Below are 25,071 nucleotides of genomic sequence, written 5' to 3'. Positions count from 1 at the left end.
AGAAACAACTCAAATAAATCATGGAGTATATATATATTCTCATAGGATATCTAGATATAAACAAATATAAGGTACCGAAATCCTCACATTAACGCTTCTGCTTGATCCCCAGCCCCTCTTCAAGACGATCAAGTAAAGAGTTCTCCGAAGCAACCGAGACAGGCGAAGGAGACCTCTCTACCTCAGCATCCATATCCCGCGACTGAGCCCGCGATCGCAATTGAGGTTCCAATCCCTGCATCTCCTCCCGCGCCTCAGTCTCAGCAACAGCTGCCTCAGGAACATGTTCAGTATCACAACCATTCTCAATAGGAGCTCGGTTGGTTCGAAGGTTATACCGCGGAGCCGGTTCCGGTTCACTATTACCAGTCCCCGACTGATCTTCGCGATCCTGTTCCGCTCTCGCATTCGCGGCATCGCGGGCCTTTTGCTTCTTCGAACGCTTCTTCGACCCTGTCGGTGCCGGAGCCCAGGTCTGGTCGTTCGAGCCATTAGGCGAGTCCAATTCGCCATTAACGAGAATACCAAGCTCAGTAAGAGCAGGATTGGTCTCGGCTTGCGCTCTGCTTTCTGCGGCGGCAGCTTTGGTCGCGGCGGCGGCAGCCTTTTCAGCCTTCGCGGCTGACTTTTTGGCCTTTTTGCGCTCTTTCTTGGCAGCTTGTCTGGAGGCCTTTTCTTCTTCAGTGAGAGGAGGTGGTGGGTTGCTTTTGGCTTTTTTGCCCTTCTTCTTGCCTTGTCCTGGTCCTGGTGCTTGTCCTTGGGGTTGGTTTTGGACTGGATGGACAGGGGTGGCTGTCACGGTATTGCGTTGGTTGAGTTGTTCGGGGAAGAGGCTGATGCCGCCTTCTTCAGTGTCGATGGAGGTCTCATCGAAGCCGAGGCCGAGGTCGAGGATACTGCATCCGTTCTTCTCGGCGGACTCGGTCCAGGTGCGGAGGACTTTACTGACGTCGTCGTGGCGAGAGCAGATATCGAGGTAATGTAGGACTTTGGCGAAGAGTTTGGATTCGTCGATGGTTGGGTCATCGTTGAATTCGGGGATTTCGAGAATATTGAATGGTTCGCTCAGGGCTTTGAGCTTGCTATCGTCGATCAATATGGTATTCGTTTGGTCCCAGCGATGAGCCGCAGGAAGCTTCGCCGCTTGTTCTTGTCTGCTTCGTGAAGCGCGCTTCTCTGCTGTGCTGGGTTCAGCTGTTGCAGCGGGGCCTAGCAGATACTCATTGCCGGGGAATGCTGCCTGGATAACAGGATCGGCCCACGGCTTGTGCAGCTCCTTGTAGACCTGGATTCTATTGTTATACTGGCGGGCTGTGAGGCCGAACTTGTCACGACCCCAGCGGGCAACGAGGGCATCGTGCATGACGCCCGGAAAGAGTTGCTCGCAGACTGCATTGACAGTAGGAGGCTGAGAACTTGACCAAACCATGACTTTGTAGTTCTGGATCAGAGCAGCAAGGAAGTGATCCAAGCCAGCGCGTCTGGAGAACTTGGGCGGGAACTTCCGCAGCTTGCGGAAAATAAGAGTGCCATTGAGATCGAGGATAACCAGTAGTGGTCGTTTTGACGGTACTTCCTCCGGTTTTAACGATGACTGATTCAGGTACTGTAATGTCGGTGCTGGAACTTTAACCTGTGGTGTTGCCGATCTTGTTCTTCGCGCAGGACCCGGCATGGATGCCGGGCCCTGGCTCTGAGCAGCCGTTGTACTCATTGCCCGCATGTTTGGATGAGAGAGAAATGGGGTATTGAATGGGAATGGAGGTGGTTGCCCACCATCGAATCCCTGCCAGGGCATGCCTGGCGGCGGTTGGAAGAAACTCGGATCCATCATTGGGACTTGGCCGTTGAATCCACCGTACTGTCCTTCGATTGAGGGGATCGGCTGGGCATACGGCTGCATGGTGGGCTGTGTCCATTGCTGTTGAGGCCATGCTGGTGGGGCGAATGGATTCTGCTGGACCGGGCTCGCAAAGTTATCCAATTGCGATTGCCGCGGACCACCTGTCACTGGATCGTATTCCACTGTCCGGCGTATACTAGAGGCTTTTGATTGCGTGGGGTCATATGGAGATGCGCGTCCACCCCACTTATTTTGCGCTGGCGCATCCATCTTCACAGCATGATAAGGCGGGCCTGCAGATTGGGTATTCGGGTGTTGGCCAACTTTTGCGGCGCCGGGCGCACGCTGAGATTTTTTCTTTGTGCGAGGCAGCTTGACTGATTGCGGTCGAGAGGGGGAGAATGACAGTGGACTCGAACGTCCCAGGGTGTGGAAGGTTGACCTCGGGGCCTTTTTTTCGCAGTGTCAGAAATCGAGTCGCAATGGAGGAAACAGGGGATCCTACTTGATTGGCGGGCCTATAGTATAGCTTTAAGGGGCCGTATTGAAGTCTAGAAGTGCAAGACAGGTCTCTTGAAGAGAAAAGCGCCAGGGACATCTAGAACTAAAAGTAGATCGACTTGCAACATTTCTCGTGGCGCCGAGAATCACGAAGTATCTAATCTCCTTATCGCGCTGACCGCCTTCAGCGGCAATATTTTTCTTTTTCATCTTCCTCCGCGGGGGCCTATCAACTACGAACTACAGACAAAATGGGTCTTTCAGACAAGCTCAATCGCCGGGTGCGCGCCCGGCCAGAAGATGACGACGATGTCTCTGTATCAGCCTCCGGCGACGAGATCTCCGGCGCCGAATCCGAAGCCGAATCCAACGGCTCTCTCGAATCAGAGGTCCGAGCAGACACCCAATTACCAACCCAATAAACCTAACTCATATACATATTGCAGGCCCCAGAAAACAGCGACTCAGAAGACGCCGCAGCCTCAGACGCCGAGTCCGACGCGGAGTCAGACTCAGCGTCCTCGGAGCCCCCCAACGACGATATCAAAGCCTCACTAGCCTCTATATCCTTCGGCGCCCTCGCCAAAGCCCAGAGTTCAATGAGCGACAAGAAGCGCAAGAGCAAACACAGTGAAGAAACACCCTCAACATCAACCGTTGACGACATCCGCGCGAAACTCCGCGAAGCCCGCGAAGCCAAAGAGCTCGCCGCCTCCAAAGTCAAAGACCAGAAAGCACGCACATCCAAACATGCGCCTATGGCGATGTCCAGCAAGCGGGCTGTGACGCGGCGCCGCACAGCAGTGGAATTACCGCCTGCGCCGAAGGCCCGGGATCCGCGATTCGACGCAGCGGTCATGGGACACAGTGGTGTGGGAAAGCATGCGCATGGTGGGAAGGCGTATGCGTTCTTGGACGAGTACCGGGCGTCTGAGCTGGCGGAGTTGAAGGGACAGCTTGCAAAGACGAAGAACTTGGACATGAAGGAGAAGCTTAAGGCGCAGATCCGGACGGCGCAGGATAAGATGAGGTCTGCGGCGAATAAGAAGCGCGAAGAAGATGTGCGGGCGGAGCATAAGAGTCGCGAGAAGCAGCTTATCAAGGAGGGGAAGAAGGCTACGCCATACTACTTGAAGAACTCTGATCTGAAGAAGCAGGTTCTGGAGAAGAAGTTCGGGGAGATGGGATCTAGGGAGCGTGGAAAGGCGCTTGAGAGGAGGAGGAAGAAGATGGCATCCAAGGAGAAGAAGTCGATGCCGTGGGAGAGGAGAGGGGAGGGAGAGGGGGATGGGATGCCTAATGGGGGGAAGAGGAGGAGGTTGGAATAGATGGTTGAGATTGATGTGGCCAATATTTCAATAGCATCGTGCACGTATCTTTGAAGGTGGAAGTTATTAGGATTACCGGGCTCCAGCAGACCGGATATTTGTCCAAGCAAAAGAAAGCGATATGTCAGATAGAACTCATAGCCAAAATGCTTTATCTCCCAAAAAACATGATCAAAAGGTATATTGCGAAACACGGAACCTCCCAACGCCTAAAAGAGATTTTACAGGGAAGATGACCCTGAAACTGTCGTAGATAACACGAGATATAGCCTTCGACTCGATCGTCCAGGATGAGTCGAAAGATATGCTGGTGCCCAGTGTTTGGGGCCTGTCAATGAAATGCACTTGGAACTGGGATGTGCATGGCAAAAGCAATCCTCAGCAATATGATATATGTAATATAAGAAAGCCCCGCAGACTTCGGCCGGGTTCATGCAAATTCCATCATTGCCGGAACCAGACCGAAGGTAGATCTGCAAAAGCCCAAGAAGAGTGATAATGATATCACGAATGGAAGAGATCCCAAGCGCGAGCGCAGAGACCCAGGAACTCGTCCTTCTTTCTGCGCTGCGTCTCGGGTGAGTCTCGGCCCGCACCAAAGGGGCCAGAGAAAGCAGCATGTGGACCCGGGTTGGTAGCTGGGTTGGCACGATACTGGGAGTCAGGGCCGTGTCCGAGAGGGGGCGTGCCGTTGTCCTGCTCGTACTCGCTTCTTGGGCGGCGACGGGCCGTGGTATCGGACGGAGCAAACATGCCAAAGGACGCAGGTGGGGGACCGGGAGCCCGGGGCTCGGGCGCGAGAGGAGCAGTCTTGGGGCCTGCGTGGAGGATCTGGGGCGATGGCGGAGTGGGAGGTTGGTGGCCTCCGTAGTGCACGATGCGCGGGAGCAGATCCTCGCGGCCTCCGGACATTTCCTGCACGGCCTCCTCGGCGGAGCGGTATTCGCGCGGGCGGGTGGGGGTTTGAGAGACGGGGAGACCCGGGGAGGGCATCGGCGCGAGGTTGTTGGATTGGGAGGAGTTGCTCGAGGCGAGATGGACGTTGGCGAGGGCGGGATCGCGGTCGCGACCGAGGGCATCGGAACCGAAGACGTCGGAGAGAGGGGGCAGACGGTTGTTGGTTTGCGCGGCGGGCAGCTGGTGCATGTGCGAGGTTGCGCCCAGGGTTGGGCTCTGGTTGACCACATGGCGAGTCAATGGCTGGGGCTGGTAGCGGCCTGTGAAGGTCTGGTTGAGCGGGGCGGACTGAATGACTCGCTCATTGGCGAACTGAGAGGCGGACGGAGGCACGATGGAGAGACCTGGGGGCCTGCGCTTGCCGGTCTTGGGCATGCCCATCGCGCTTGACTCGGAAGGCTGCACACCATCTGGGGTGTCCTTGGCGGATCTCTGCATGCGCTGTTCAATGATGGAGCGCTGCTGGTCCCGGACAGAAAGGCTGCGCTGCAGTTGCTCGCGCATGATCGGATCGTGGGTTTGGAAGCCGGGCGACAAACAGGCCAGGCCGACGTCTTGGAGGGATGCAGTCATGGGCCCTCCCGGCGGGCGCACTGACAGGCTACTGGAGGGAAGACTGGTGGAGAGGTCTAATTTTCGGGGCCGCGGCCGACTCTGCATCCGTGGGGATGATCCTGGTTCCTTCTTGACGGTAATCTGCGGGCCGCTCGCTTGAGAACTATGGTCTTCTTGTCAGTCTCGGATGTCTGGACCTTTGGGGCGGTCAACTTACGGCGAGACGGGAGCTCTCTTCTCGGTCGGAGAACCCTTTGCGGCGGAGCCATCCTTGGAGCTTGTGGACATTCGGGATGGCGAGGAAGTTGCGATCGGAGGAGCCAAGGCTGGAAGGTTTCTCGGGCTGGGATTGCGCGGGTGTGGTGAAGGCAGGGAGGCCACTGCGGTCGACATAATGTGGAAGTGCCCTCAGATCTCGGAGAACAAAGAGAAGGAGTCCAGAGTAACGAGCGTAGAAAATGGACTCAATCCGAGCAGGGTCTGGGCCCTGAACACAAGAGAAGAGAAAAGCGAAAGAGAGAGCCAAAGGAAAAACAGAAAAAAAAATAAAGGAAGATAGAGCAAGACGAGGAGATCAGGGGAAAAAGATCCAAGAGTATCTGATGAGCAGGTCAATGAGGGGAGCGCAAGTTCCACTTGGAAGTACCGAGTACCAAGTATCAGAATACTAGTGGCCCTCAGCAACAAGTACCCAATACCCACGAGTAAAGGATAGTGGAGCCAGCTGAGACACGATGTGTTTCTCGCTTTTTTTGGGGCGAGACACTGAGTGTTCCAGCTTGGTGTTTGTTGTTTCTGCTGAGACAACACTCGAATAATCAGAGCAGCAGCAATATGACAACGCTGACCACAATATCCTCCGTGACACTGACAACACTGACAACACTGACACTGACACTGACACTGACACGCAATTTAGATAAATCCCCGGGTTCTTCAAACGAGACTATTTCAGCGCCGTCAATAGTCCCACTGTCCCAGCTCCATTAATTTCAATTTCAATTTCAATCTCAATCGTGTTTATCGTGTGGGTTCTACTGACACTCCGTACTTGTACTTGTGTCAATTTGCCCAAAAACGCCAGTCACACCAGTCCGCGCTTTACGTCAAACATGGCGGCGCTTATAATCAGGGGGTTGTGTGGCGTGTGGTCTATCCAACGAGGGCCCAGACGCTGAAACACTGAAACACTGGTCTGAAAGGAGTTCACGGATGCCTCTGCCGAGAGGATCTCATCTGTACTAATCCGTTCTCAGTTACTCCGTACCCTCTCTCTCTCTCTAGGGTCAAGTAATATCCTACAAACTCCTACTTGGGTAAACCAACTGTTGATCTACTTGGTGATTGGCTGGTTTTCTTTTTCAATTTAACCGCGCAGGTATAGCTTGTGTTCTTTTCGGTTATCTTTTCTACATTAAACACTGTACTCCGTATGTTCTCTATTTCTCAAATACTTTGTACATATTCGATATTAATGTCGATATTAATGTCGATGTCGATGGCGATGGCGATGGCGATGTTAGGGTATATTTTAGATGTCACGGGCCCCCTTGAGCTTGGGCCAGCCGCTTTGACAAATCATTCGCCGCCTGAGGTGTCGACCGTTTCATCGATGAAACGTCAGAAAACGGTTGGCACACTGGACCTGGGCTCAAACATGAGTCAAACCTGGGATGTGAAGCTTTCAAATGATACTCCGTACAATGATCTTGAATGATGAGTACAGTCCTGGAGAGTACAGAGTACGGAGTACTCCGTACAGTGGGTAGAGCCCACCCACAGCGCTCTAGAACCATGGCCCATGCCATCCCAGTCCCATCGGAATGTATGTCTGAGGCTCCCTGCGTGGGTTCCTACAGTGGCGGTGTGCAGTTCGCCTGTGATGTGCCATGTACAGAGTACGGAGTACGGAGTACGGCGGACTCGGTACAATGTGCAGTTCTGCGGCGTGGGCCTGTGATCTCGTCACCGCAACACCCTATGCATATGGTGTCCTTGACCTTGAAACGAAACCTCTGGAACGATGATACTACAGCACATCGCGACCAATATATACCCCACAACGTTTGTAAATGCCCATGATACTCCAAGAACAACAATGAAGCCAATGAAGCCGAAGCCGAAGCGATGATATAGATCAGCCACACAATAGGCAGGCGGTAAGCCCTTCTATCGATAACCCACTTTTTTTTCTGCGCGATATCTTCAGTTGGAGATTGAAGATTGCGCTGAATTACCTCTCACACCACGCAATCCTCAGTCCGGTGCCTCACGTCCGAAATCGCCACCCTAAGGGCCGTATCTATCATCTCCCGCCTTCTACTCACCCACTACCCTCAACCCGCCACCGGAAACCTCCAAAATGCCCGGATCCGTCCACTCCCAAGACCCCGACCAGTCCATGGTCGACGCCGAGCAGCCCGAGCAGGAAGTCGTCTCCAATGACCCTATCCTCGAAGAACGCCAGATTGTCGTCGTACGTCATGACCCGCAACTGCAACTGCGTCTGCGCTCCAAGCCCGTAACGACTAGCTAACACCTCGCAGCTTCCCGGCGCCACCGACACCGCCGCCTCATTCCAATTCGAAGGTGAAGGTCACACCATGGGCAATGCCCTGCGATACGCCATTATGAAGAAGTGAGTATCTGCCAGCATTTACTGCGCACTCGGTGCCACCCACAGAACCCGGACCCCGGAATGAATGAACGAATGCGCTGACCTTCCTAGCCCCGCCGTCGAGTTCTGCGGCTACACCATCCCCCACCCCTCAGACGCGAAGATGCACGTCCGCATCCAGACTAATGGTATGTGGATTCGTGGATATGATTAATTGTCTTGCTAACGGTCACGACTTAGACTCGACTACTGCGCTGGAGGCTTTGGAGAAGGGCTTCAATGACCTGATGGATCTGTGTGATGTTGTTACAGAGAAGTTCACTGGCGCACGCGATCAATTCAATGAGGAGAGCAAGAACCGCATGGAGGTTTAGGGGTTTGCATTGTTTGTTTGGGCGTTTGGGTAGAGGGAAAAGTACGCATCTATTTGCTTCGTGTTATATACTTTTTCATCATATGAACTGTTGTATCTGTTGACTTCGTGTGTCATTGACTCGAGATAAGGGATGATCTGCTGATGTAGCTCGGTCAGTCCAGGGCGAGACTTGTGTGGCTTCAATTCTCCAACAACTCTTGCGACTTTCGCAGGCAAGACATGTCTGAGGATGGTGCATATAGCACCGGTATTCGGACAGGAATCATTGACGGTCCTTCCCATCTCGCACAAAGCCCGAAGGCGAGGACGGTGTTATATCCTCTTGATCCAGGAGCTCTAGTGTGAAGAGGCCCTAGCCGCAGAGCAGTGATTGTTGACCTCAGCTGTTCTCAACTCGGTGGTATGCTAGGATTTGGGGTATTTGGTCTTTGTATTGGACGAGGGTTGATTTCTGCCAGCTGAGAGCCACTCTCGATCGGACACTTCGGCTCAAGAAACGACCGTCGATAAGTGGGTGTGTCCTGTGCCGTGGAAGAGTTTTTAGACCGCGCAATCGCCACACGGAGGCCAGGAAATTTGGCTCGCTGTTGTCCTGTTGGTATAAAACGAGTTGACCGCAAACGATGTGACAGCCACGCTGTTCATCTGGCGGGATCGCGTGCTATAGTGGGTTCAATATGCTGATCTGCAGACCCCCAAGAGGAGGCGCGAATAAATGGCTCGTTTTCATGGTGATATAACGCTGTTCGACCTGCTTTTGGAAAGTCCGTTGCGAGCGACACCCGTCCTCTAAGATCCGATTGCCACGCTTGCTAATAGAATTGGATGTCAGTATTTAGCTCGACAGAAAAAAGGGCAATGGTCCAACATACGATTCTCTTGGTAGGAGCACAGTCAAAGACTGTGTTTCGAAACTCCTTTGTTCGACCTTCAGGCATGCTTTTGCACCGATCATGGGAACTGTGCCCATTGAAATCGCTAACATTTGGGAGCAATGGTCTTGTTGATCGTTGGTGTCCCACTGTTCGCCGTAGGCCAGAACCATTGCCTGTAAGTCGAGTACATAGACACTTCCGTGAGATAAGGCTGACTTTGTGTTGGATTGTAACCAAGATGACTTATCCGTATCTGATGTCTGCTCTTCACATAGACATTTCGTCATTTGTCGAACATGGCTTTTCTTGGCGAGCACTTGTTAGCGCCCTTCTTTTTTAAATCCACGTGGGTGTCGTGAGACAATCCCCTAGGGTCCTTTGTCATGAGGACTTCTCTAAGATGCAACAGGATTTGTTCATCTGTTCCTCCAGATCGAAGGCCCCATCTAGGGGGGATGAATGTCCCTACTGGGATCTTGTTATGGCAGGGTCCGACTTCGGCAAGCTTCCAGATGGATTCAGCGATGGAATTCACAGAGATGGCGATTGTTCTCGACTCTTTCTCTGCGTTATCCGTCGTCTTTGTTTTATTCACCGATAACTTCCCACGAACCAGGTCCTGTGGATTCTGGGACGGCCACTTGCCAGACTTCACGGAGCGTTTGCACTGGTTTTGCTTTGTTGGTGACCATTCTCGGACAAGACCCAGAAAGCGTGGCTCAGGTTGCAGATGCAAGCTCATGATAGATGTAGTTGATCGAGTAATGATGGCGACAATCTTGTGACCAGCAGCGATGTGTAGAGGTTCAATGCCTTTTGAGCGAATGTGAAACATGTTGGCCCCAGGATTGTCCCACACGGCCTGGATTTCGATATCATTGCCCTTCGATGCAAAGTCCCTTCTCACGCTGCGGGCACTCCTAGTGCAAAAGCCAACCTAACTGGTCGTAGCCACTGGTCAGAATGTAATTGTCACGCCATATTGGGAGAAAGCGAACGTTCTTCTGTGAAAAAAAAGCCCGGTGGGACCTTTCGGGACACGGTTTCTGCGTAGCTCACCCCGTGCATCAAAACCATTGTTTGGGATTGGGACGTGCAGATTGTCGCATATTGGAACCTTTCCACCCAATTTGCGTCTTTTTCTTTTCGCCTTATGAGCTTGGTATACCTTTCGGTTGTGACAATAAGTCTATCATCCTTGCTATCATGTAACCGTGATGCGGGAGGGTGCCATAGCTCCTCGGTCTTTTAGCCACGAACAATTGGGATGTTGATATCGTGCTTCGTGGTCAGTTCTTCATGCACAATGGAAATCATGGTCAACGTCAGTCAAATATCCAGATCGCCGTCAACCTCCTGAGCCAGGAAGTGATGACATGGGAGCATTGGTGGAAGCCACAATGCGGTGGCCGCAAAGTGTCACGGCTTTTTCCAGGTCCGGAAATTCCACCATATGTGGGATCTTGTCTGCAGCTGTCGTCCAACTGCAAAGGAATGCTTTATTGGAGGACTTTGATGGGAGAAATATTCGATGTATCATGGTGCTGATCAGCAGCTCACACTGGAAGATATGAGTCGTGATGATCAATGTGAGCCCGGATGACTGTGATTTGCCGTGCAGCAAGAAAAATTCAAATCTGTGCGGTAGGAGTCTTCTTTGATGTGCGATGGCTAAAGTCATACCACAATAATGTCACAGCCAAGGTAGTCAAGCTAGCTCTTCTCCGGAGTACGGATTTGATGCGCTGTGTCATTGTCAACGTGTGTATGAAATAGCCAGTGTCCACTGGTTTGTGGTAAGGTGACAGCGGCCAAATTCAATCACCGCAATTGAACTCGACATATACCCATATGTCAAAAAGTCTATCGCAGACTATATCGGTTTGCTGTGTTTGTAACACCGGCAGCGAATGGACATGCTACCAGATGTTACGCTGGGCGTAAACGCGATGGTAAAGATTTAGTCCCAGAGTTAAAGCAACGGCAGCTTTAAGCTCACTAGACCAGACATTTCATGTATGAGTCACGGGAGTGATTCCACACCTCATTAACTTCGTGGGCCAGGACATTGATGAAATGTAACAACTGTGCACGGGTTCATGACCATGCAACATATGATAGCCACTTCAGAGTGACACTCACGATGTCCCGAGGGTCCATAATGCCACGGCACTGCCAGTGGTCAATAGGATCCTTTTTGGGTGTTCACGTCGATCGAAGTCTGCAGGCTAGTGTACGGACTTTTGCGCTGTGGTCTTATCGGACGACGAGTCCGTGGCCTAATTTTCAATGCGTTTGCCGCAATGAATGGCACGTCGACTTGCATGTCAGCAGGGCTTGACACAAGACGATAGATAAAATGTGGTCAGCAGGAGAACCGCAGTTGGACATGGCCAGTCCAATGCAGAAGACCGAACCACGGTAATTGAAGCGATCGACTGCGGTGGGTGAAGCACAGTTGAAATCGGTCGTACTTTAACATCGCTTGTTCGCGAAAACTGTATGCCAGTTCTCGCAATGAGTAGTGCATACCACGAACTCCTCAGGCCTCCCCTTTGTGAGATGGATGCATTGGTGAAAGCTCAATCGCGAGCTCACACAAGGGAATAGGGCATCTTCATCACCCATTGTGTTATTTGAGAGTTTGTGAAAACCAGGATGTGAGCGGAATCGCTGGAGAACCCGAGTGTACCATGAATGTACAGCAAGTAGAAAAGGAACCGAAGAAGTGGCCATGCTGTAGGCAGTCCTAGAGTAAAACCCCGACAAAACCTCCACTCAGATTATCATTTTCCTTGTATGGCATGGGATTTCAAATGCTGTTGTGTCATGCCATGACCGTCAGCGGCTGGAACACGCGGTCGACGCGGACATCACCCGGGACGTCGAAGTTATATAACAAGTATCTTATCCCGTGAGCGGCTCGTGCTATGAAACGTGTCGAAGAGTCGCCCGGATGGCCCCGGTGAACCGTATAGCCGCGAGTTGTTATTTTGGGATGTGGGTTGGAATTATTTCGTGGCCAGTGATCCCACACCCAGGCGATGGGTTGGAAATGTAAAACTTGCGTAAGGGCTGGTTCTGTCGAAGAACAACGCAAAACCGTAGTAGTCAGGGCAGAGTGAGGCTGATCTAGACCAACAGTGTAAGCGTTGGCTCAGTTCAAAAAGCATCTAACAGTGTCTCTTCGTCAGTGCTATGACGAACTGTAAGATGGGGCCTCAGCTTGATCTTATCTCCGCCCTTGGTTTTTGAGAGATATCAGCATTAGCTCCTGACTCGTTTGATATGGCACGGAGAGAAGGTCTCAGCTGGATGTGAAATCATCTCTTTGCAAACTCCATCAAACCTCTGCTAGGGGCGAGACGTGCACAAACAGCAAACGGGCTTCTCCACCGACTTTCTCTTTCAGACCCCCAGGACCTTTCCTTCTATGCTTATAAGTCAAAAGAAGGCTTCACCTGATTTAGCAGGCCATCTTTCTTTGAAATCTTGCCAGTGAAACTCAGATGGCGTTCCTTTCCCCACATGTATCATTTCGGAAAATCTCCATGCTCGATTGCTGATGCCAGACAAGAAGATGCTGCTTTTTCCGGCTTCTGGGACAAAGGATGACTAGAGGTTATATGACATATCTACAGCTTTGGAAGGTATATTTTCCAATCGATCGATTTCCTAACGAAAGGACCTTCAATCTCAGTTTCTGTCCGGCCATATGTCTTTCAAAGCACAGCCCAGTGACCCGAAACCTCCCGTCATAGGTTATTAGCTGGCGACGACAAGTATGACTAGGCAGGTTTCAACTGGGGAAGCTCCACGTGAAAATCACAATGTACGAGCCCAATATCATTGGTTGGTATCGAAAACCAGGAGCTTCTCGCTTTTGGTTCATTATCGCTGTCGTGTTTTTCATCTGCTCCGCTGCGAAAGATGCATGGAAAGTGCATGTGATGATTACATAAGCCCTGAGAAGGTCTTGAGTCAAGATATCATGCCAAAGGCCGTACCGGAATACTGTCTTTCATTTGGGATGAGTACCAAGGCAGAGGAAATCAAATTGAGGATGGCGTGGGTATGAAGAGAAAGAGCGCAGAGTCAGGTGAAAGTGATCATTCACCAGACCATGCATCTTTTTCCCTTCTCGGGACCACCACGCGCGTAGCATGATGAGGAATCTCATGCACTTTGTCAAGCACTTTATGAATTGTCTCCCAATATCGTAAGCTTGTCGGGACGACTGGATCGTGTCCATTTAGTAAGGTGTGTGATGAAGATCCTAGTCTCTCGCCTCCGATCCATGTGAATGTGATGTGAGATCATGTTAGAGTCACGGTTCCACCAGGCCATCCATGGAAGGTGCTGTATCAGACTCATCTGCATCTTCAATGTGAGTTTCTCTGAGGAATGGAAGGTGTTTGGTGTTTGCCAGGCTCCCTGCAGGCGTAGATAGTGCAGATGGCGAGAGCTTCTCTCTTATTCTTCTTCTTCTCCTCACATCTCACATTACTACAGTGTCGTACATGTCTGTTTGCGGTGCTCTCGTCGATATGAGGATAGAGCAACCAGTAGAAGATGTCATGAATCACACGGTCAGATAGACTGATGTAGCAGTGGGAACTGTCAAACCAGTGACTTACTTTACTGTCGAGTTGCACAGAAGCCTGCAAGATCACAGATTGCTGTGATTAAGAGCGGTTAAAGCCATGTTCCGCACACTTGATGACTTGTATGGGGCATTCTCAGATGACCATCTTGAAAGTGACGTCTGTTTCATTCTCTTTCCGGGGCATGTTAGAGGCGATTGACCCTAGCTCAAGCAGTTTCATCATCTTTAAAAGCAAATAGTAGTTTAGTAGTTAAAACACTAGACGAGATATGAACATTCATGTGAGATTAATTTGAGGGGACCCGGATGTTATAGTAGTCAGATTCTATAGTACAATATTGATCTTGAATGTGTAACAATCTTGATGGTAACCGCCAATTTTAGCTCCTACATCCATGAACGTTCCTTTGGCATAGCAGATGACGAGTGTCATATCAAGTTCTCAAAGGTGAATTGGTATTGGGACTACCAAGGCACAGTGCCACCATCATATTTTTCCCACCCTGGAACATCGATGGTCTTGAAACTACCATTATCCCGGTCGCTGGCGGCCATCACAATATTCAGTACTGCCTCCGCACCCTGTGGAACAGTAAGGTCGGCATCTTGCCCACCCATGTCGCTTTGCAACCACTGAGCCGATTCAGTTAGCATTTTCAATTAGCACGAGAAAAGCTTCGTGCTAGATGGAGAGTACATACTCCGGGGTTCACTGCGAGGAATACAAAGCCCTCGTCCTCGTAAGACAGAGCATATTGTACCATCAAAGCGTTTAAAGCTGCTTTGCTAATTTTGTAGGCTGGGCAGGGTGCGTAGCCCACCTCTCGAGCCTTCGTCATGGATCCGAATTCACTAGAACTGTAAATTGATCTGTGAGCAACCAAATATCGAAAGAAATATCATCGCTCATTTGGCTGCTAGGTATTATAGCAACTTACATACTAATAACCTTCTTGAGGTGACTCGTCTGCATAAGAGGGAGGTGTTGCTGAAGAACCTTATGTGCGCCCGTCACGTTAGCTGATAATTGATATTCAAGGTCGGACCTGGAAATGCGTTAGTTCGTATTGCTGAAAAGGAGAGCAGGATAACGTGAGCGTCTAGTACATCAGAGCAAGTTTTCCATGAGTTTCACCGTGGACGCCAGCACAGTTAATCAAGATGTCTAGACTCCGCCCTACCAAGGCAGATCTGACTTTCTCAGCTGACTGCACGATTATCTCTTGATCAGTCACGTCCAGAGCGACGAAGACCACAGTGCCTTTGTTCAACGAGATCACATTCTGGAGCTCTGGGCTGCATTTTCGAGCTGTAGCCACTACCAAGCCTCCATTTAGATCAGGATGGGCGGCCAATTGCTTAACCAGCTCCAGGCCAAGGCCGCGGGAGCTTCCAGTAACGAGGACGTTCAGCATGGTCAGACGTGGAGATATCAGTTCACGTTTGAGGTAACAATAAATGCTGATTACAAGCTGGTATTGGGCTCTTCTATCAAGCCTTTTATATGATTCAATTATGGAGTATAGTTTCTCTTCCGAGCCGCATAGCCGGGAAGAATTGAGTTTCGGTCCTGGGGGCTGTGGGGCTCGGATTCGGCATTCCGAGCAAAAGCGGCAATTAAGCGGGTCCTGACAGAGGCCCACTTGCAGACAACCGGAATACCGGGATTAGTGTATCATCACCACACGCCAACAGAAACATAGAGAACCCTCGATTCGTCATATGGAAGACATCCACAAACACACTGTATTAATATTGCAAATTCATTGAGCTAATTCCATTCCTAGTGGTACGAACCTCATCTAGCTTGGTGCTAAATGTGGTAGTAGGATGGCGATCTCAATCCAGAAACCTGCATTCAGCCATTCAGCCGTGAAAGTATTAAAATCTCTGCTAGAAGAGTTGCCTTGCAGACGCTCAGATCCTACATCTTGCGTTTTGCGTTAGTCCAAGGCGGTATATAAAGTGGAAAGCTTTCCACGTTCCATATTTCTGCCCTTAGCCTATTGCAAAGCTCGGTATTGGACAAACCTTTCCAATATTCTCTTCTACCTGTGCTTATCCGTTAATTCGGGCAATAAATAACATGACGGAATTGAAGGGAAGCACTGATATTCTCACAGCGCTGCGTTCACTTCTGCGCGCCGATGAGATAATCAACCCGGATTCACCAAATTATCTCCCAAGCATCCAGACATGGGCGGCCCAGAAGTATGCAAGCCCCCGTCTGGTAATTCGGCCTACCTCAATCGATACGCTGAGTAAGGTACTGATCTATCTCTACACAACCAACCATGATTTCGCTATCTATGGCCACGGGTTTAGTTCTGCTTCGGCTAAAGATGTGCTGGTGAATACGTCGGCATTCGATGACTTTCAATTTGATGCGCATTCTGAATCGGTGACTATTGGTGCTGGACAGACATGGTCCAATGTCTACCGAAAGCTTGGCGAAGTGGCGCCAGAATATGGAAGTAAGAACTCCGCTTAGCATCATTTCTGCTTCAGAGGCTGATATAATTGGCACAAAAAAGTCGTAGGGGCTCGCACTCCATGTGTTGGAGTAGCAGGCACAATCCTTAGCGGAGGCTTTTCGTGGCTTTCCAGTGAATATGGCTGTATCTCGGACCCGGGAAATCTGTTGGACGCCAAAGTTGTCAAGTACGACGGTTCGGTGGTATGGGCATCCGAGGAGCCAGAGCTACTGTGGGCACTCCGAGTTGGTGGTGGCGGCTTTGGTGGTATGTGACTCGTCTTCTTCTTCTTATTCTTCTTCTTCTTCTTCTTCTTCTTCTTCTTCATTCTCTCTCGCTTTTTTGTCGAGATGAGATGAAAGCAAGCTAATCTCGATAACTGGCTGTAGTACTGATCCAGGTCAAACTCCAAGTATTCTTATATCCACGAAAGATCTGGGCAGGTCAAATCCTGATTCCCCGTGAAAGGTTGGAGCAAGTCGCAGAAGGCATTGCGAACTTCCTCTCCAAACCGGTCGATCCTAAGATCACCATGTTTTTGTATGTGGTCAAGGGACGGCTTCTTGAATCAATTGGAAGTGATTTAGACGTGTTGGTAATTCATGCCTTTGACGCCCATGGAGAGAAGCATGGCCGAGCCAATTTCCAATGGGCGTTGAATATCCCTGGAGCTATTGATAAAACCATGATAACCACACTTGCCGGCGTGGCAAACCTTCAAGGTGAGTCGTTCTCATAAAATATCCAGGCGGTGTCATATGATACTAGGGGCTCATGAATTGTGCAGACAAAGCAGATATTGTCAAAGGTACCATGAATCAATTCTGGCAGCCGTTGCTGCTACGGAAGATCTCAAAAGAGATCGTCATCAAAGCGATCAAATGGTTTGAAGGGCTCCGGGAGATTGACGAGTCACTTGGTGATTGCACCTACCTCATCTTCGAGTTGCTAAGCTCAGTAAGTCTTCTCCTTTACGGAATTCATAATATCAAAAGTGAGTCTAAGTTTTGTTCTCTCTACTCCAGCGGGATCTGGCGGGAGGTGTATCAACCAGCGCCTGGCCACGACCTAATGGCATGAAGCATATTTTGCTTCTTGGCACCGGATGCCCATCGGATGCCGGGCCGGTGAAGGAGAAGCTGGCCCGAGACTTGGCTATCCAGGCCCCCTCAAAGGTACTAGGAGACAATGCAGACGTTGATGTGCTTCCGAATGGGTTTGAAGACTATCATGATCCAACAAAGGTGAGACGCAAACGTATAAAGGCACGATGCTCCGTTACTTACATCATATGAAAGATCTGGGGCCCTCATGTTGCAGCTTTGCGGAGTTTGCGGAAGCAGTATGACCCACAGGGGAGATTCAAAGGTGCAGTTGATGCTAAAAATTACTGGGCGTAACATCTGTGATGTCACGAGGAGAAACAAGCTTATTGGGATAGATTGATGGCGGTCAGCTGATCTGACAGGCCTGACTAGATAGCTCGCTCTCTCTGCCCTTCTTCGTCTTCCTCTTCCTCCCTTCCGTCCGGTTTCGTTTGACCAGAATTTATCATACTGCTTCAGCAATTCGCTTCATCATATTTCATCTCTGTTATCAGCTTGAGATTCAAAATCAGTCCGTAATGTCTTTTTAGTTGTGATATTGCAAGAGACAAGAGAATCTTATACGTTGGTACAGAAACAAGGAATACATTTTAGAATAACTTGCTACTTTTCGTATTTTAATTTCGGGGTAAATAAATCGGACTAAGCTATAAATTTTCAGAATCATGTTACAGTAGACAAAGCTTCTTCATCACATCAGTATGGAAATCTTTACCAAACAGGCGCAGTAACAAATGCCGTAAGATGCATGAGGGGAGAAGAAAGCTGGGCTTGGTCTACAAAGGTGTAAAGCTCCCAGAGCTTACGCTACCTCTATCACAGTACCTAATTTCAAAGTACACTTAGGATAAGTTATCTGGTATATCGTCGCTTGAATTGAACATTTTTGGAAGTTGAGCTAAACTATACACAACCTTGGATTTGTGGATCGGAGGTCGTACTAAAATTGGGTGAAGACTGACAGAGTTTGATACACAGACCGCGATTCAGACCTACCTGGTAGAGGCGTTCACATCCGAGGCTGCATCAGCTGCAGCGGTGAACACAGTTTTAAGATCATTCATTGGAGCGGTATTGCCCCTCCAGGGCTGGCTGGGCCATCTATATACAGCGCGCTTGGGTTGGGATGGGGTAACTCCTTGCTGGCATTCATTTCTCTGGCCATGCTTCCATTCCCACTTTTATTCTCAAGTATGGGGAACAGCTTCGCACAAAGTATCCATTTACGCCTTGATTGCTGTATCAAAATGCGGTATTCAGCCCAATTTGTACCATACATCATCCTCCTTCTGTGGTTATTCCCTTTGCTCTTGTACAATCTTTCGGGTGGATAGTCCCCAATCATCAACTTTAATTTCTTTCTTCTTCAAACGGCCTTGCATACTATGCCTTGGCGGTATATAGTCCCCTGGGAGAATAAATCATCATACCATTGAGAATCGAGCCCTTCTGGTGGAATTGTTGTACTTGAAAGCGTCTCGGTCGTGACATCCCTGATGTATAGGAGAGAAATAGAATCTGCATTGCCTGATACTCCGATTAAATAACGTGACCACGCACAAAAATCTTGCAAGTTGATGAATGCACGGCTCGGATGACCACATGTGGGGGATCTGAGGTAGGTCGGACAGAACGCCGAACTCGCTGATGTACTTCTTTTGGGTCTGAGTGACCAACGCTAAACCTGTTTCGGTTAGTGGAGCCGCGGCCATGAGGGCGGACCCACAATATCTCTCGACTCGAACTATACCATCCCGATGATCTGTCGTTGGTGAGGGGAAATGACAGGAATCCCTCGGTTGAGCACTTACAAATGCAAGCTGCTCTATCTCTCCGACTCGGGTATTTAAACCATCAAGGAGTCCTGTGTTTGGGCACAGACGCTCAAGCCTCGACTTCTGGCCACTACTAATAATCTCCCGCCTTGGCCAACAACACTACAATGACGCGCTATCTGAAGCAAGCTCAAGCTGTCTCGGCCAATAGCCAGTCTAGCCAGGTGCCTTCGATTGTCAGCGGTGTCATTGCGGATATTCGAGCCAACGGCGACACAGCCGTCCGCAAGTACTCCGAAAAGTTCGACAAGTGGTCCCCAACATCATTCCTGCTGTCTCAGCAGCAGATTGATGAAGCTCTGGCCAATGTTTCTGATCAAACAAAAGATGACATTCGTCAAGTTCAGGCAAATGTGCGCAAGTTTGCCACTGCCCAGCTCAAGTCTATCAATGACTTTGAGATCGAGATGTCTCCGGGCGTCCACCTGGGACAGAAGAACATTCCCATCTCGTCCGTCGGCGCGTAAGTAATGTCGAAGGGTTGGAATCGCACCAAAATCAGCCGATGTACCATTTTCATCAGCAGTCAATTGCTAATCAATGTTCTCGTAGATACATTCCCGGGGGAAAGTACCCTCTCCTCGCGTCTGCCCACATGACAATCTTGACTGCCAAGGTCGCAGGCGTCAAAAACGTCATTGGCTGCACCCCTCCTATCGCAGGCAAGATCCCATATGCCACAATTGCAGCGATGCATTATGCCGGGGCCGACCAAATCTATCTTCTTGGAGGTGTCCAAGCAGTAGCAGCAATGGCCGTCGGCACCGAAACAATCCCCAAGGTTGATTTCATCGCTGGTCCCGGTAATGCATTTGTAGCTGAGGCGAAACGTCAGCTCTTTGGCGAGATTGGAATTGATCTGTTTGCCGGTCCAACTGAGGTTCTCATCGTTGCAGATGACGCGGCTGATCCTTTCACCGTCGCAACTGATCTTCTATCACAGGCGGAGCATGGTATTGACTCGCCTGCTGTCTTGATCACAACTTCCGAAACAGTAGCCACCGAAACCATGCGGTATATCGATCGACTGTTGCTAAAATTGGAGACTGCAAACATTGCAGGCGAGTCCTGGAAGAACTTTGGCGAGGTTGCGATTGTAGATGATCTCGATCAAGCGTATAAGCTTGCCGACGAGTATGCATATGAGCACGTTCAGATTTTGACACGACAGCCTCGTGAGGCCCTTGAAAAGATGCGGCACTACGGTGCCTTGTTCCTCGGGGAGAAGACCTGTGTTTCGTACGGCGACAAGGTAAGCACTCTCACCCCATTTTCTGGCCCATTCAACTCACAAGTATCATCCTAGGTCATTGGAACTAACCATGTCCTACCTACTCGGAAAGCTGCTCGGTACACTGGTGGGCTATGGGTCGGCAAATTCCTCCGTACCGTCACCTATCAAGAAGTCAGGTCAGCAGAAGCAAGTGGCCAACTTGGCGAACTATGCGGAAGAGCTGCACGTGCCGAGAACTTCGAGGGACATGCCCGCTCCGGAGACTTGCGTGCCCATCAGTATCTCAATAAGGATTACAAATGGATTAAACATGGCCAGGGTGACGCGCAACATAATCTGTGAGTTGACATGGTCAGAATGGTGAAAGGATGAATAAGTTGGAAAGTCACCAACCCGCTCCGAGAATCTCCATTCCCAGTTTTTTGGGGGTCCTGTTAAGCCAGCCGGTGCTTTCAATGCATGCTTGAACCAATATAGGCAAATTGAGTGAACATATCCAGTACGCATCCTAAGCTAGCTGAAGATTTCTACTTGGGATATGCGGTTAAGACGATGGGTGACGTATTCAGACAATATATACACATGTCTATCGATGGCGCAGTCTGACTGCTACACCGCGACCAGGAACAAGATAGGGAAAAGGAAAAGCAGATGTGTTTAATTGCGGCCCTCGAGGAAGCCGGAGACGAAATTGCGGGGTAGGCGAGCACCGGGGTCTTCTTCTGGGCGGAAGTACTTCATGACGTGAGAAAGCTGCTTCCAGTAGTTCAGGGTTTCCTAGTAGAATGTCAGCGTTGAACTATAGAGGATGCCCGGGTGTCCAAATGAGATAAAGCGAGACAATTGGCGCTTGATCTTCTTCCTCGGACTCGTGATTGACATGGACTCGCACTGACCTGGAATTCAGCGTGGCTCTTGTACAGCAGGACATCGACAGTCTTGATCTGGGCGACGTAGCGGTGCTTCTCGAACTCCTGGCGGATCTTTGTGCGGATAGCGGATACGGGCATGCCCAGAGAGTACATGGTCTGGATCTCGGGGGACTGTATTTCAACATCAGGTCAGCTAGGTTCTTGCAGTATGATTCTGATTGATCAAAGCCAAGAAGACAGGCCGGGGGGTTCGCCGTCGCCTTCTGGCATCGCGGATTGAGGAATCGCAAATCAAGGGACTGGGATTGGCTGGTTCTCGGGTAGACTGACCGCACGGAGCCATTCACGGTACGACTTCAGGACGCGGTATTTGGCATCGCCCCAGTTAACGGCTGCATAGAAGAACTTGTTAGAGACTCTCTTTATATGGTAAGGTGCCATTGACTCCTCGGCGGGCGGAAGGTATCGGGAGAGCAAACGTACAGGAGCGCGTGCGCTGCGCCAGGTAGGTAGGGTTGATAGTCATTTTGGAAGAGAGTCGAGAGCCCACTCAATCCAGTGCAGTTCGATCACTGGGTGCAGGGAGGGGAATTGAGCGTTGGAACCTGAGCTAACGTGTACGAAGGTGGAGGTTTCGATCTGAGGTTGGTGGAATCGGCCGCTTTCACCGCCTGCCTTTTCAAAAAAATTCTTTTGCGACTTTGAGGATTCAACCGGCGCGACGCTTTACTCTTGTTTCTTTTACTCTGAACTTTTCTTCTTGATATCTCTGATTCTGTCGCGGGAATCATTGATCTATACTTGAGTCGGTGTAACATCCAACTCGATTCTCGCCACCCGCAGATATTTTCTCCCACCGAAGCCGCCTCTAAAACTATCGTTCGAATCCTACAAAATGGCACCAAACAAAGGCTCCGCTAAGGGCCCTTCCGTTGGAGGCGCAAAGGGTGCTAAGCCTTCGCTCTCGTCTGCCTCGCGCGTCAGCAAATCCAGCAAAAAGATGGTCCCAAGCGTCCTCCGCCTAAGGAACAAAAGTCCAAGCCCCGGACTGCCCAAGAAAACCTGAAGAAGAAGAAGAAGAGAGTGTACACCGAGAAGGAGCTGGACCTTCCCGAGTTGAACCAAATTACGCCTGTCGGCGTTGTCAAGCCTAAGGGCAAGAAGAAGGGCAAAACTTTCGTCGACGATCAGGTACTACATTCCGCACCCAATCAAATCAATTGACAAGCCCCATACTAATGGCATGGATATAGGAGGGCATGATGACGATTCTCGCAATGGTGAATGCCGAGAAGGAGGGCCAAATTGAGTCTAAGATGATGAAGGCCCGACAATTAGAAGAGATCCGCGAGGCCAAGAAGGCCGAGGCCGAGGCCCGCATGAAGGAGAGGAAGAACAAGCTCGAGAATGTCAAGGACTCTCTGCGCACAAAGAAGAAGGGCAAGGCTGGCGACAAGCCCGAGGCCACGATTAAGGATAAGGTCTTTAAGCCGAAGACCAAGAAGACCGTTGCATTTGCTTGAAAAAAAAGTTCAATTGTTGTCTATATACTCTTTCAATGTACCTAGATGTCGGGGTTCGGCGTTCAACCGGTTTATCTATGTTTATCGGAGCACAAACATTCTATGCAAAACGCCATCTTTCACGTAAATGGATGACATGTGTCGCTGAACGAGGGAAGTGAGGGTAATTTGGTAGGACGGGTGCCTAAATACCCAGTGGCAGGGCAAGCTTGCGCTGCATGGGGTGGAATTGAGGCTTGGGTGCCAGGTCGGGGTCCTTGCTGGGATCGTCGTGGTGGGCAATGTTTCCAGGGAGTCTTTCAGGGTGTTCGACAACACCCGGGATGGTGGTGTCGATTTCTCTTGCCATTTTGTTCAAGAAGCTTGTTACCTAGAGGGAATTAGTAGATGATCGTTGGTTGCTATCGATAAATCTGAAAACATACCGGCTTCACGAACCATCTCGCTCCTCCATATTCGAACCAACCCAGGTGACCACCCCACGAGGTGGTCAACATAACTCCATAAGGTGTTTGTGTCATTTCATGATAGGGGAGAGCCTCTCGGCAAGCAATCTAGTCACGTCAGTGGCATCCTCAAAACAAAAAAACGGATCATGGCTTACAGGATCGTCCTCCGCTTGGATACTAAGGAATGGAATTCTGATGGCAAGCATGGAGTCGGTGGAAGTGGCGTCCCGATAGTAAGCTCCCTCGGTAGGATAACCCCAAGTCGGGCATTGCAGGGCTCTGTCGGACGTCAGGAAAATCTCTCTGGTGTGTACTGAAATCGACTTACCGATCAAATTCGTGGAGGTAATTGATACTTCGGATGGCATCGACATCAATACGAGGGTTCTTAGAGACTTGGTCCACGTGCCTGTTCCACGGGTTAGTTGAAGTATTCCAGCCCAACCATCGAGTGATACTCACTGTTCAAAGAGTTTCTTCATGCTGGTACCCATAGCTTTGCTGTAAACATTCTTTCCAATCCAAGTGTCTTGCAACTTCACATTGCTAACCGTCAGGTTCCACGGGCTTGCGCAAATCACAGCACCCTTCAGTTGGCAGTTATCGCCCTCTTCTCCCAGATACTGCAGAATCTGTTAGTGACATTGGCAAATGGAGGAAGTTGCGGCAAACATACGTTGGTCAGAATGTTAGCACCAAGCGAGAACCCAATACCAAACAGAGGACGGTTGGGGAATGTCTTTCGAAGCCACTTGACAGCCTCACGAACATCCCAGGTAGCCCGGGCATTATACAAAACACCGGTACTGATCTTCGTCTGCGCACAGCCTCTTGAGTTGACCACACATGCTTCCCAGGTACCATCTGCCACCAACGGAGCCAGGATATGACGCAGGTACACTTCGTGGGAGCCGCCGCTCAACCCGTGCAAGACCACCAGCATGGGCTTGGTATCGTCAGAAGGCAGAGCAGCAAGCTCCTCGCCAGAGTAGAAGGATGTCCGGGGTGGCAATCCAGAATCCTGGGTATGCTTTCTTGCCTGGTCGAGCAATTCGGGGTCGGTAGGCATCTCGTATGGCTCGACCACAAAGTCCATAGCATAGTGACCCGCGAAACCCGGGCTCTCGGACTCGAACATGCGGCGTTTGTAGTACACGGGAACATTATCGTGCTTGAGTGTAGTCCATGCTGTCTGGAGGTGACCGTTGTACAAGAATGGATTGAGGTTGCATGTTTCTGGGGTCGCAGAGCGACACACATCCACGAAGCTCTGCTCCTTGCCGGATTTCTTGGTTAACATCAAGCTATTGTCTTTAGCATGATGGAATGCTATACGACCCTTCGGACGAAGCCATGATAGCACACCCATGGCAATCAGCCCCGATAAGAGGACTGATAGGGGAATTGAGTTGAGTGTTGCGGTGAGGTCGAGCATCAGGGCTTAGGATATGGTTGCAAAGTGCTGACTCGAGCCTAGCCCTAGGGGAAGAAGATCCAGCTTTTGCTAAAAGGAACTATAAGATTGAAAGACAAAAGGAAACTTGAAATGTGGCTTGGAAGCAAAAAGGAAAAATAGATCGTGTTCCACCAACTTTGATAAGATGAACCTCGGCACTTCCTCATTGGGACTTTATGCATGCACAGATGTCTAATCAGACATAAAAGGGGGAATAGCACGTGATAAAACCATCAAGTCACGTGCAGGACATGTGCCTGATCACGTGTGTATTAGTCATAATTGGGGATGATTGCGCTTCTTTCCCCTGTCATATGCACTTTCACCTGGGCAAGTCAGTTGACAAAGTCATGGTCTGTTTAGGGTCTGAGCCCATCCTCATGCCCAAATTCTCCTTATCTTCTGCAGTTGGCAGAAGTTGGACATTCCACCCGGGAATTAAAGTCATGACGGTATGATGCTTA

General features: G+C 50.2%; 12 protein-coding genes across 12 annotated transcripts; 5 read left to right on the top strand and 7 right to left on the bottom strand.

The window, feature by feature from the left end:
• Positions 1-88: 88 nt before the first annotated feature.
• Positions 89-2,113, bottom strand: N7506_009441 (NIF domain protein; the record flags this gene model as incomplete). Its single annotated transcript, XM_056958734.1, has 1 exon — positions 89-2,113. One exon carries the CDS (start codon positions 2,111-2,113, stop codon positions 89-91), a length of 2,025 nt encoding a protein of 674 aa, XP_056808124.1.
• Positions 2,114-2,595: 482 nt separating this feature from the next.
• Positions 2,596-3,672, top strand: rrp36 (putative pre-rRNA processing protein; the record flags this gene model as incomplete). Its single annotated transcript, XM_056958733.1, has 2 exons — positions 2,596-2,733; positions 2,791-3,672. The coding sequence occupies 2 exons, from the start codon at positions 2,596-2,598 to the stop codon at positions 3,670-3,672; spliced, it is 1,020 nt and encodes a 339-aa protein (XP_056808123.1).
• Positions 3,673-4,176: 504 nt separating this feature from the next.
• On the bottom strand, positions 4,177-5,577 carry N7506_009439 (uncharacterized protein; the record flags this gene model as incomplete). The annotated part of the gene is made up of 2 exons (XM_056958732.1): positions 4,177-5,347; positions 5,402-5,577. The coding sequence occupies 2 exons, from the start codon at positions 5,575-5,577 to the stop codon at positions 4,177-4,179; spliced, it is 1,347 nt and encodes a 448-aa protein (XP_056808122.1).
• Positions 5,578-7,546: 1,969 nt separating this feature from the next.
• Positions 7,547-8,175, top strand: N7506_009438 (DNA-directed RNA polymerase core subunit RPC19; the record flags this gene model as incomplete). The annotated part of the gene is made up of 4 exons (XM_056958731.1): positions 7,547-7,660; positions 7,731-7,822; positions 7,913-7,989; positions 8,042-8,175. The coding sequence occupies 4 exons, from the start codon at positions 7,547-7,549 to the stop codon at positions 8,173-8,175; spliced, it is 417 nt and encodes a 138-aa protein (XP_056808121.1).
• A 663-nt stretch (positions 8,176-8,838) lies between these two features.
• On the bottom strand, positions 8,839-9,222 carry N7506_009437 (uncharacterized protein; the record flags this gene model as incomplete). Its single annotated transcript, XM_056958730.1, has 2 exons — positions 8,839-8,989; positions 9,050-9,222. The coding sequence occupies 2 exons, from the start codon at positions 9,220-9,222 to the stop codon at positions 8,839-8,841; spliced, it is 324 nt and encodes a 107-aa protein (XP_056808120.1).
• A 113-nt stretch (positions 9,223-9,335) lies between these two features.
• Positions 9,336-9,887, bottom strand: N7506_009436 (uncharacterized protein; the record flags this gene model as incomplete). Its single annotated transcript, XM_056958729.1, has 1 exon — positions 9,336-9,887. One exon carries the CDS (start codon positions 9,885-9,887, stop codon positions 9,336-9,338), a length of 552 nt encoding a protein of 183 aa, XP_056808119.1.
• Positions 9,888-14,123: 4,236 nt separating this feature from the next.
• N7506_009435 (hydroxyacyl dehydrogenase) lies at positions 14,124-15,073 on the bottom strand (the record flags this gene model as incomplete). The annotated part of the gene is made up of 4 exons (XM_056958728.1): positions 14,124-14,291; positions 14,360-14,516; positions 14,597-14,704; positions 14,766-15,073. 4 exons carry the CDS (start codon positions 15,071-15,073, stop codon positions 14,124-14,126), a joined length of 741 nt encoding a protein of 246 aa, XP_056808118.1.
• Positions 15,074-15,744: 671 nt separating this feature from the next.
• N7506_009434 (FAD-binding oxidoreductase) lies at positions 15,745-17,427 on the top strand (the record flags this gene model as incomplete). The annotated part of the gene is made up of 5 exons (XM_056958727.1): positions 15,745-16,132; positions 16,193-16,399; positions 16,522-16,854; positions 16,920-17,089; positions 17,158-17,427. 5 exons carry the CDS (start codon positions 15,745-15,747, stop codon positions 17,425-17,427), a joined length of 1,368 nt encoding a protein of 455 aa, XP_056808117.1.
• A 1,753-nt stretch (positions 17,428-19,180) lies between these two features.
• N7506_009433 (histidinol dehydrogenase family protein) lies at positions 19,181-20,649 on the top strand (the record flags this gene model as incomplete). Its single annotated transcript, XM_056958726.1, has 3 exons — positions 19,181-19,536; positions 19,626-20,325; positions 20,380-20,649. 3 exons carry the CDS (start codon positions 19,181-19,183, stop codon positions 20,647-20,649), a joined length of 1,326 nt encoding a protein of 441 aa, XP_056808116.1.
• Positions 20,650-20,964: 315 nt separating this feature from the next.
• Positions 20,965-21,705, bottom strand: N7506_009432 (NADH dehydrogenase [ubiquinone] 1 alpha subcomplex subunit 6; the record flags this gene model as incomplete). The annotated part of the gene is made up of 4 exons (XM_056958725.1): positions 20,965-21,084; positions 21,204-21,350; positions 21,510-21,571; positions 21,663-21,705. 4 exons carry the CDS (start codon positions 21,703-21,705, stop codon positions 20,965-20,967), a joined length of 372 nt encoding a protein of 123 aa, XP_056808115.1.
• Positions 21,706-22,074: 369 nt separating this feature from the next.
• On the top strand, positions 22,075-22,702 carry loc1 (the record flags this gene model as incomplete). The annotated part of the gene is made up of 3 exons (XM_056958724.1): positions 22,075-22,110; positions 22,164-22,370; positions 22,433-22,702. The coding sequence occupies 3 exons, from the start codon at positions 22,075-22,077 to the stop codon at positions 22,700-22,702; spliced, it is 513 nt and encodes a 170-aa protein (XP_056808114.1).
• Positions 22,703-22,886: 184 nt separating this feature from the next.
• On the bottom strand, positions 22,887-24,586 carry N7506_009430 (putative hydrolase, alpha/beta fold family; the record flags this gene model as incomplete). The annotated part of the gene is made up of 6 exons (XM_056958723.1): positions 22,887-23,072; positions 23,128-23,256; positions 23,307-23,430; positions 23,480-23,560; positions 23,614-23,774; positions 23,828-24,586. 6 exons carry the CDS (start codon positions 24,584-24,586, stop codon positions 22,887-22,889), a joined length of 1,440 nt encoding a protein of 479 aa, XP_056808113.1.
• Positions 24,587-25,071: the final 485 nt, after the last annotated feature.

The sequence above is a fragment of the Penicillium brevicompactum genome, assembly GCF_028827555.1.
Source record: "Penicillium brevicompactum strain IBT 35665 chromosome Unknown utg000006l_segment0_segment0, whole genome shotgun sequence".
In the NCBI taxonomy this organism is placed as follows: domain Eukaryota; kingdom Fungi; phylum Ascomycota; class Eurotiomycetes; order Eurotiales; family Aspergillaceae; genus Penicillium; species Penicillium brevicompactum.
The sequence above is the reverse complement of the archived record's forward strand: the minus strand, read 5'-3'. Positions and strand labels throughout refer to the sequence as shown.